The sequence below is a fragment of the Grus americana genome, chromosome 4 (assembly GCF_028858705.1).
Source record: "Grus americana isolate bGruAme1 chromosome 4, bGruAme1.mat, whole genome shotgun sequence".
Classification (NCBI taxonomy): domain Eukaryota; kingdom Metazoa; phylum Chordata; class Aves; order Gruiformes; family Gruidae; genus Grus; species Grus americana.
The window spans coordinates 65,948-76,945 of NC_072855.1; the positions used below are offsets into that span (position 1 = coordinate 65,948).

The 10,998-nt window shown below is 61.0% G+C and overlaps 1 protein-coding gene across 1 annotated transcript; it reads right to left on the reverse strand.

The window, feature by feature from the left end:
- Positions 1–1,299: 1,299 nt before the first annotated feature.
- Positions 1,300–10,620, reverse strand: DOK1 (docking protein 1). Its single transcript, XM_054824890.1, has 5 exons — positions 8,700–10,620; positions 7,939–8,235; positions 4,980–5,091; positions 4,652–4,824; positions 1,300–2,864 (listed from the first exon to the last, which is right to left on the reverse strand). The coding sequence occupies exons 1-5, from the start codon at positions 8,760–8,762 to the stop codon at positions 1,752–1,754; spliced, it is 1,758 nt and encodes a 585-aa protein (XP_054680865.1). The 5' UTR covers positions 8,763–10,620; the 3' UTR covers positions 1,300–1,751.
- Between the last annotated feature and the right edge of the window lie 378 nt (positions 10,621–10,998).

Consider the following 10,998-nt stretch of genomic DNA (forward strand, 5'->3'; position numbering starts at 1 on the left):
GAAGGGAGAGCCCCAGGGCTCCACTCCTGGGAGGCTCATCTTCGTTTAAGTCTTAGAGTCTCACACTGGACTCACGAGCAAGGATTATGGGCAGGTGGCCTGGGCCCCTGTCAAACAACGCCCAGAGCTCTTCTCTGGAACAGGGGGGCAGAACTGCTCTTGGGACGCACCATGGACAGGAACGCAACCACGACACCACCCAGAGCAGCCAACCACAAGCAGCAGATGCCTGCTGCTCATGCCAGGCAGAAACTGCTTCAGCCTTCCTCAGGTTCCCAAGGGGCTTCTTCCCTTCTCCTGCAGCAAAACCCCAGTGGGGAAGAGGACTCAGCACAGGAGAATAACCACAAATTGGTCCTGGCTACAGCTGCGCTGTATTGTTACAGGCCTGAGGCTCTCCCCCTGCAACATGGGCATCAGACAAATGCCCAGTCAGAGCTCACCACCTTGTCACCATCTCACCAGTCTGGGGACCCGAACCTGATCCATCAGACTTCCCCAATGGTTTGTGGCTCCCTGGGGCTGCAGAAGTCATGCTTAGTCCTCTGCACAGGTACATCATAATGCTGTTTGTCAGCTGGCTGTTTTGCTGCTGTCTGTATCAACAGGCTGGCAGACGTACAGAAGTCATCAGTAGCACCATCCAGACTCAGGAACGGCCAATGCCACAGTGTCTGATCTAGCCCCACACAGAAGGGACATAAATTGTCTTAAAACCATTACCAGCACCAAAAGGATAACCTGTTTTTCCCCCTGCATAGGCTTCTGCCCAAGGCTAGCTACACAGCAACCGCAACCGCAACCAAACCCCTGGCCTCAGACCACACAGCAGGGATCTCGGGTTTGGCCTTTAAAGCCAATGGGATCCAGACTGGGCCACCCCAGGCCTTTCAAGAGCAGCTGGGAGGGGGCAGAAGTCAGCAGAGGGATCGGGCTGGGGAAGGAGAGATCCTGTGACTAATCAACAGTCTGAGCTGCAGCAGAGCTGGAGCCTGGCCCTGCCCAGCCTCACACTTGGAGGAGACCCTCATGTCTTTAGGCCATCACAAGATTTTGTGCCCTGATCAGCACATAAAGGTATTTGCAAGCTTGACTCTCACATCCCTTAATCCCCTGGCATCAAGGCATCCTAGCCACAGCTGAACCTGGCACATGCTTTTCTTCCCCGTTTCCTCTTAGCTCAGTAGCTCTGGCACAGACAAGAAGGTGCCACCATGTGAACACTGCTCAGCCAGGCTGCCCTGCGCCAGCATCGCCCCATCCGTACGCCTGACAGCCCAGACACGCCACAGGCAAACATTTCATTCTGAGACATACAGATTTTAATATTAAAATAATTTTGTATAAAAATACTTTTGGAGACTGATGGCAAGCAGTCTTCCACGCACCGCAACGGGCACCCCAGCCCTACGGCCTGGTCAGAGAGGGAGCCAGAGCAGAGCCAGAGCAGCAGATGCAGGGCGACACAGCCAGTCCTCCTGGGGATCAGGAGGTGGCAGCAGAGCCAGCTCCAGAGCCGGAGAAGCACGCTGGCACCTGCACCAGCCACAGCTCTCTTGCTCTTGCTCTGGAAAGGGCCTCCAGGGAAAGGCAGCCCCCCAGCGCCGGTGAGCAAGAGCGGCTCTGCCGGAGCCAGAACAGTCCCCAGCCCGAAGCCACTGCCAGGACCCGTGGAGGACAGCAGCCGGCACTGCTCACAACGGGCCTGGGCCCCCCCAGTCTCTCCCAAGCAGGTACAGAGCAGCAGCACGCTATATCTCTCCTAAGTCCTCGTAGACAGGTGACAAGCTGCACTCATCCACAGACTGCTCCTTCTTCTGCACGTGCTGGGGCTTCACCACCTGGCTGTACAGCACCTCCACGTTGTTGTTGTTGCTGCTGTTAAGGCTGGGTTTGACAACCACCTTCTCAGGAGCAGGGTTCCCTCGCCGCCTGCCAGGGTCCCCGCTCCTCTCGCCACCTTTAGGGATAAAGGCTGCCTGGGGCTTGGGGGCAGGCACTGGCTTGGGGCCCTTGGCTTTGGCCTGGAAGGCAGGTACCGAGTAGTCATCAGTGCTGGGGTTGTAGGGATACTCGTAGCCGCCCCTGCCATCATGGCCCTGGGTGCGCCACGCCTCGCCCGTGGGCCGCGCTTCGTCATAGATGCAGGTGGAGGGGGGCAGCAAGCGGGGAGCACGACCCTCAGGCTCGTCGTAGATGTGCTCCCTCCGCCCGGGCACCGTGAGGGCCTGGCTGCGTCCCTCGGCCTGGACCTGCTCGTACGTGCCAGAATACAGTGGCGCCAGCAGACGGAGCTTTGTCTCGTCTGAGGCACCGCTGGGCACCTTGGCCCCACTCGCGGGCTTGCTGTCTACAGGGTCTGAGTACAGTGGGTCCGGCCAGGGCCGGAAGCCCTTCACCGAGTCCAGGGGCTCCGAGTACACACTGGACAGGTCCTCGGCTGGCAGCACAGCGTGGGGCACCTTTGGCAGAGGGGAGCGCGGGGGTGTGCTCAGGACCGCGGGCTTGGCCTGTGGCACAGGGAGCTCTGGCAGAGTCCGGGTCTTCAGCAGAGACGTGGTGTCTCTCTCCTCTGCTGCCGTACTGGGCCTGGGTGCCAGCCCCACTTTGGGTGCCAGGGTGTCATCCCCCTCCACGGGAAGCTCCAGGCTCAGTGAGTCGGCCAGGGCCTGGCGGATCAGCACCACGCTGCGGCTGTCCGAATCCAGTGAGTCACAGCTTTGCCGTTTCTCCTCCACCTGCGCTTTCTGCTCCCGGATGGAGGCTTCCACCAGGTGGAAGATTTCGTTGCCCTGCTTGGTCTCAAAGGTGAAGTTCCCTGGGCCGGATTCACAGCGCCTGCCAGCTTCAAAGGAGAACATCACCTGAAGGGGAAGAGGAAGGGTCACATCCTGCCCAGCACCTGCTGACCCAGCGCATCATGCAGGCCGTGCTTCCTGCTGAAGGGCACGTGGCTGCGACGCTGATCCTGCACGTCCTGCAAGAGACTTCACTGAACACCTTGCTCCTTTCGCTACCCACAGCGAGGGCCACAGCTCAGCGAGCACCACCCCTGGGGCATGCTGCGCTCAGCGGCTGCACAGCGCCTGGACGGGGGGAGGCTGCGCTGCCTAGCAGCCCAGAACAAGCTGTGAAACTGGAGCGGGATGCACGCTTGAGCGTACATCACTGAGACGTCCCAGGGCCAGAGCTGCAGGTCCTGCTGGAAACCTGCTGCCTTACCTGAGCAATTCCAGCAGGGTAAACAACCGGCACCAGATAGTCTAGGAAATAATACGCAGTTAGTGCTGAGAACAGAGTACAGTGAGAAGATGAGTGACAGTTCAGCAGGGGAAACTATTATGGGCATCTTGGGCAAGTCAGCATTAGCCAGGCAGAAGGGAAACAATCCAGAGGTGAAAGACACAAGGCGGAGGAACACGGCTTTCCACAGGAGAAAGGCCAGAAGCAGCAGCTTGGCTACCAATAGTAAGCAAAGCGCTTGCCTTACCACCATTACTCTGTTAATGGTACAAAGTACTTTAAAGGGAAGTCTTGCACCAAGGCTACATTCCTCAGGCCTGAACACACAGTCACGTGCAGGTTCCCACCAGCAGATGCCCACACCCTTCCTGAACCTCAGTCCTTGAATCCAGGTGAGATCTTCTGCCTCACTGGTGCTCTCTCACATGCAGCAGCAGTCTGGGGTTGCTGCCTCCAGGGCAAGACTTCCTTTTGTGGGTCAATGTTCCCAAACAAGCACAGCCAACCTATTACTGCTCACAGACCTGTGGGTGCAGCTGCCTGCTCCTCACACAACAGGGCTCTCATCCCGCCCCTAGCGCAGACCCTGCGGACGAGCCAGATGCCTCCTCAAGAACAGCTCAGTTTCCACTTCTGTTTTGGTCAAGTGCCGCAAAAGCGCCATCAGCAGACTGCAGCTGACACCATCACTTCTATAAACAGCTCTGGGGAGACCACTTCCTCCCCATCCAGCACGGATGTAGCTCTCACACTCAGGGTAACAGCAAGACAGATCAGGGACCCACTGCTGGAGGACACTGGAGAGGGGACAGACCTACACAGGTCAGCCAGGCTAAGAGCAGTATGCCCCATAAGGTGAACAAATCTAGAGCAACTGGTGTCTCAAACAGCCCCTCCTGCTCTGGGCACCATCCTTCAGAAAGGATGGACTGAATCCAGGGCACAGCCAGGACTGCAGGGAGCCAAGGTCCCTGAGGCTGGGGAGAGCTTACGCACAGCGTGGAAGGACGTGCCTGCCCATGGCACGGGCTGGGGAGCACCGGGATGGAGAACGGGGCCAAGCCAGCTGTGGGGACATTCGGCAGAGGGGCCAGCAGGGGCTGCAACGGCCCCAGTGGGAGCAGGGCAAGGACCACGCAGAGAGGAGCTCTGCACAGCCATGGCCTTGGCGGGGACGAGCATCCTGCTAGCCCACGCTCCTGCACAGCGACACAGGTGGGAGCTGAGGACAGAGAGGATCGCAGATCCTGTCGCCAAGGGCTGCAGCAGTTCTGGCATTTGGCAGGGTCTGCTGCATGGCTGCCACAGGCTGGTCAGGCACATCAGCTCCTTACCCTTTGGCAAGGGAAAGCCTGAGGGGGGTACAGGCCTCAGCGCATGGCACGAAAGGGCCCCCCCCATTGCCCACCTTGTCCCGGCCGTATCTCCGGAGCAGCCGGTAGGGCCAGACGTAGAGGATCTCATTTGTCCGTGGGTCCTTCAGGATGAGGCTGTCACGCTCAGCCTTGAGCACGTAGGTGCCACGCAGCTCGCATCGCTCTGCAGCCTCAGTCCGTTGCACCGTCACCCAGAAGGCGTTCACTGTGGGGACAGGGATGCTCAAGGGAGAGCAGAAGAAGCCACGTGCCCAGCTCCAGGCAAGGCCTTGTCCTGCCCACTGGAGCCCCGGTGATGGGGCAGCAGCAGGACAGGCCCTGCAGAAGGTAGCCCAATGTCAGGGCAGCAGCAGGTCCCACCTTCATCTCTTGAGTAGTAGATGGAGTTCACGGCCATCTCCAGGGCTGGCACCTCCCCGCTGTCCTCTCTGCCACGCCGGGCTGCCACGCCAGCATCGCTGGGGCCGTTTCCCTGGCAAAGGAGAGCAGATCAGACCCAGCCCCCCCCTTCCCACATCAACCCCTGGGTCCCCTTGCAGCCACTGCCCCCACAGCCCCACATTGCCTAGACCCTGCCACCCCCCTGAGGGGCCTACCCCAGCCCCACGCAGTTTGGCTGTCCTGCAGCAATACCAAGCCCTTCCCTGCCCAGAGCCAGCGACAGACGCCAGGCCCCCTCGCTGACACGAACATGGATGAACAGGGCCAGGCAGCGCAGGAGGGGCTTCCCCGGAGCTCCCGGCACGACCGTGGGCCCCAGCTGGGCTGTGCATTGGACAAGGTACAGAAAAAAGCAGTTACTCCCAGCAGCCTTACCCTCCAGACCCTGCCCCCCAGCGCAGCACAAGCCGGCACTGAGACACAGCCTCCTGCGGGGCAGCACCTGGGGGTCCCACGCATCCGCTCCACTGCTGCTCGTCTGACCACTATGGCATGGCCATGCAGGCGCCCTGGTACTGAGGCAGACAACAGCTCTGCGTCCTCACCGATGTGCTCCAGCGCAGGTGACATCAGCACCCAAAGCACTGAATAGGCCCAGGCACGCTCTCCCAGCGGTACGAGCAAGGGAGGGAGCTGATGGGATGACCCAGTAAAGCAAGGGTCTGCGTCCTGCTTCTGCACAGGCAGGAAGGCAGTGCCAGTATCAGTGCACGGCCCACAGAAGGGAAGCAAGCACTTCTATTTTAGCACATGCAGAACTGAAAGTGCAATGCACACACTCTGTCAGCAACCGTGCCCCTGCAGCAGGGTCCCCTAAGGGGGATGCACCCCTGGTGCTGCTACCAGATAGCAAAGATCCTCCTCCAGGGAAGTCCCACACAAACCAAAGGCTCACAGATTCCCTGCAAGAGCTGCTTCAGCAGACTTTGCGTTGCTACATGAGGGTCTGTATTTGGACAGCAGCTGGAAGCTGTTTCTCAGGGTCACGTGGGATGGGGTTGCAGCAGAGTGTGCATCTTGCAGAAGGCAAGCTGTCACACTTTCAGTTTAAAACCTAGCCACATGAGCTTCTTGACAAGAGGCAAGACCCAAAAAGGGCCATGAGGCCCTCTTGTTTGGCTCCTAAACAGAACGTGGACTGCTAAAACCTAGTGTCCTTAGAACTGGTAACAGCAGCTCCCGCTCAGCTAAAGCATCTAATGCAGCAGGGTTCCAGCCTGGGATCAGGAAGTCAAGGACCGGCCGATCTGCCAAAGCCCTTTAGGGCTCCATTTGACTGCACTTTCCCTCATCTTCAAAAGAAAAAGAAATTCTGTTCTGAACCCCAAACCTCTGGCCCCACTTACCAAGCTACTGAACCCTCTGGGCACCAACAAACACCATGACAGAAAGTCGCGCTCTCCATGCCGATGACCAGAAATCACAACTGAGGATCTTCAGCTTTTTACAGAGACGCCACGCGCAGCTCCTATGCCTCTTGCTCCAGGCCAGGCCTTTCTAGAACACATGCCACCCTTGCAGCCTTTTGCTCACCGTTTCCTAAACTGTCAGCTTGCTTCTGGACCTCAAGCACACAACTGAGAGCTACCATGTGAAGGAAGGTATGAGCACACCTCTGCTCTGAGCAGATGTTCTCCTGCCTTGCCACTGCCCTGCACCACTCGAAAGGCACGTGCTGCGTCCCTTGCTCAGCCCCGCAAGCCATTTCCAGAACAAAGGCTGCAACGCTGTCTGCACTAGACAGACACAGGCACGGACGTGAAGTAATTTCTAGTACCACGCCAGTGCCTCTCGGCCTGGTCAGCAGGGCACTTGCTGCACAGACACATTTGGCTTGACAGCAGACTGAAGGGAGATGCGAGCAGGGACAAAAAAAGGCTTAAGGTAAATCACACTTGGCAGACACCCGGGGGAACACACTTGTGGGAAGATCCTGGGATCACCAGCTGTGCAGCCACCCATCCTACATGGCAGCCCTGCCCAGCACTCAAAGCCTGGAATCGGCTGGAGCACAACCCAGTGCAGTGCAAACATCTCCCAGGAGGGAGAGCAGGGGACCTGTGGGGCAGGGCGGGCGTGGGCTGCTCTCGCAGAGCGGTGTGGACAACCACACTTGTAGGCCACCCGCTGTCCAAACTGCCTTCACGGGAAGGTGTCGCACCGGCTGACCACCGGCTGACCACCAGCTCCAGGGAAGGCTGCAGAGCTGCTACGGGGGTGCGGGCAGAGGACGGGGGAGCCGGAGGGCTGTGCCACAGGCCCAGTCTGATGGGGTGTTCCCAGCAACAGGCAGGAGTGAGGTGCGAGGCTGGGCGAGGGCTGCGCCGGCCCTGCAGCTGCTGGCGCTGCCGCCCAGGAGCCAGGTGGGTCCTGGAGCCAGGCGCTGCAACGCTCTTGGGGCTCCGCTTCCGCCACTGCTGTGGCAGGAAAGGCAGCGGTGGGTGGGCCAAGAGGAAATGCTCCTCAGCCATCACCAGGCCTCCGCCAGGTCTCTGGAGGGGGCAAGGACAGGCCCCATGCTGGGGGAGAAGAGCCCGACTTGAAATTCGGAGCCGCAAGCAAGAATTACTGACAGCATGCCACGGACTCCCGTAACGCGCCTGGCTGCTGGCACAGCAGGAGCTATCGAGAGGGGACCAGAGTCCCAGGGCCAGGCGCTCTGGGACCACTCACACATGCCTCAGGGTCTCCCTCCCCGTGCCGCCAAGCCAAGCCCTCCTGCTGCGTAGGAAGAGGTCGCACCCCCACCGCATGCTCTGATGCCTGGGCCCTCCCCCCCCAGCACAGGCTGCCTGCAGCCGCCCTCCTCCCCAGGGGCGGCCATGGCCAGGCCCTGGCAAGGAGCTCGGGATGTCCCCCCGCTCACCCTGGGGCTTACCGGGAAGGCGATCTCGCATAGCTTCGCCACCCACTCCTCGCTCTGCTGCTTATCAGCTGCGAAGAGGTAGCTCCTGTCGCTGGTCTCCAGGCGAAAGACGGCCATGCCGGCCCGGGGGCCGCTCTCGGCCACGGGGGCCACGCTGGTGCAGTCAGCCAGCCGCACCACCGTCTTGTCCAGCCGCTTGGTGCCCAGCCGCTCGGGCGGCGCCGCCGGCTCCTTGCAGTCGAAGAACTCCAGGCGGGCCACGCCGTGCTGGCTGGCCGGGTACAGCACGAACCAGCTCCGCTTCCACCTCTGCAAGGCAGCGGGGTCAGGGGCCGGGGCCGGCTTCCGCAAGGGCGCCCGGGATGCTCCGCCGGGCGCGGCGGCCGGGCCGACAAGCTCGGCGGGGGTGCCCCCCCCCCCGCCCCAGCCCGGGCGGCCCCGTCCCGTCCCGCCGAGCGGCGGAGACCGGCCCCGACCGCTCCCGCCGGCACCCGCGCGCCCAGACGGCCCCGCAAGGGCCGAGCCCCGGCGGGCAGGGGCGGGCCCGGGACCCCCTCGGCCGCCGCCGGGCCGGGCGCGGGGTCGGCAAAGCCCCGGCCCTACCTCCCCGATCGCCGGGCGGCGCCCGCGGCCCGACAGCGCGCCCAGCCGGGGCGGCCGCAAGCACCGGGGACGGCGGGCCCGGCCCGGGCGGGGGTACGGAGCCCGCCCGGCCCCCGGGAGGCAGGAAGAGAGCCCGCCTGGCTCTACGCGACCCGGCCCGCCCAGCCCACCTTGGTGCCGAACTTGTGGCTGTGCTGCACGAGGAGCGGCCCCTCCTTGGCCGGCGGGTCCATCCCGCGCCGCGACACCGCGATGCGCCGCGACACGCCGCGCGCTTCCGCCCGGCAGCGGGGGGGGGGCGGGCCCGGGGCGGGGCCGCGCTGGGGACTCGCGTGTCGGGTGCGGGAGCGAGGGAGGGAGGGAGACAGACCTGGTGCGTGCGTGTGCGTGCGCGTGGGTGGGCGTATGTGTGCGTGCACGCGCACGCCCACGTGGGTGTGTGTCGTGCGTACCAACCGCGCGCTGGCCACGCGTGCTCGGTACCGCACGCCAGCCCCGTGCGTGCACGGGTGCCGCTCCCCGATGTGGTGCCCACGGTCCTGGGTGCCCGGGATGGGGCTTCCCCTCCAGGTCTCCAGGAGGGCCCGTGGGGCTGTGGATGGTTCCTCGTGGCTCTGGCCCACGTCCCCAGCAGCTGCGTCCCCTCAGCTCATGGCACCACGCTCGGTGCCGTGCTGGCTCCGCCAGAAGCCCCCTCCGCCCAGCCACGCATGACATCGCGTGGGGCTGGGGCGCGCGGAGGCAGGGAGCAGGATTATCCTCACCCCAGAGCCATCTCCGCAGGGCTGTGTCACGCCAGTGCAGGAGCTGTGGGAGGGCCGACCATGCCCTGGCAGAGGTGGGAAAACTGCAGCCTCTTGGGGAAGGAGCTGGCCCCTGCCATGGCTGGGTCTGCTCTGCCGTGCTCTCCACATCCAGTGCGAGAGGTCTTGGCTTCCAGACCCACTGGAGGACATGTCCCACACTGTCCTGAGGCCGAGGAAGAGATGGAGCCTTGGCCTTATCCTTCCCACCCCTTCCACAGGCGTGGGGGCCTCCCCACCTTGCAGCTTTCACATCTCTGACAGCAGCTGCTGAGCAAGGTCAAGCTTGGAGCGGGCACCGTGAGCCGCAGTCCATGACCAGCGCCCACGAGGTGCCCTGGGAGGTGGGCATCCAGGGCCATCACCCCCAGGATGGCACGGTCCTTGCCCCACTTACTGACGCAGTTATGCAAGTGCCACCAGCCACGAGCGGCTGCAGTGCGAGGTCTTTGTAGACATCTAAAATGACCTGGCTGGCATAACACACCTTGAGGACTGGCCTGTGAATTAGGGGCTGTGGCTTGTCGAGACAGAGCAAACACAGAAGAGGAAGATGTTGCTGGGCATACCCTAGGTATGGACTGGCTCTCACCTCCAGAAGGCAGGTCACCTGGGAAATGAGAAGGATAAAACCAGCTTGCCACAGGGCCCTCCCTGAAGGAGCCTCCTGCGCGTCCCTCACAGCCGGGCATCCTCTGGGGCTGCCTGCACCAGGGCACGGCTGCCCGCACGGGCTTGGGCTACCAAGGGCTTTGGGCCACCAAGGGCTTTGGGCCAGGGAGTGCAGGGAACCCCAGGGGAGGCTCTCCCAGACCTTACCCTAGATAGGAGAGAGGAAGTGCTTGAGGGTGTCGAAATGGAGAGCAACTTCAAAATGCCTTTCAGAGAAAATCTAAGGAATTCAGGGAGCTGGAGATCAGGTCTAACAAAATGCATTCGGAAAACCTGGCAGGGTTTAATGAAACAGAAACTATTCCAGCACTAGGGAAAGAGGGGGATCATAGCTCAGAAAATGACCTGAAATTTCAGATGGTAGGGCATAAAAGTAGAAACTAGGTGACAAAACTAGGCAGAACAGAAAAAAACTAACAAAAAATCAGGGAAGCCAAAATATGAGACAAATTGTAACTAGCAAGAAACATGAAGGATTGCAAGAAAACCTTCAAAAAGGAAGGTGTAAGTAGGAGGATGCTGAGCAGCCCATGTGGCCCACTGTCCTACTGAGGCTGTGAGGGACAGCAGAAGGTGACAGGACTCAACGGCTTCTTCCCTTCAGCCTGCACTGAGGAGGGTGGCTGCAATCGCACGATTAACACCACTAACAAGTGAGAGAGGTGTATGCTCATGCTAGATAAGGGAAGATGTGATCAGACTGGCTAGACTGAAGACAAGTGAGGGTAATATTGAGAACTGGTAGAGGATGGGGGTTTCGGAGAACAGTAAAAAGGAGTGACACGGTGCCTGTCTTTGACAGGATTAAAAAAAGGAAGTGAAGAAGTAGAGGCCACTTAGCTCAACTTCAAAGTCCAAGAAAACCATGGAACAAACAGCCAGGTGCTCCCAGAGACAACAGAGAAGGGGGAAGAATCGCAGCAAACACGCTCGTGTATGCACAGCCCTGCCTGACTTCCTTCTCTGACAGTCTTCATGGACAGGGTGATGTCAT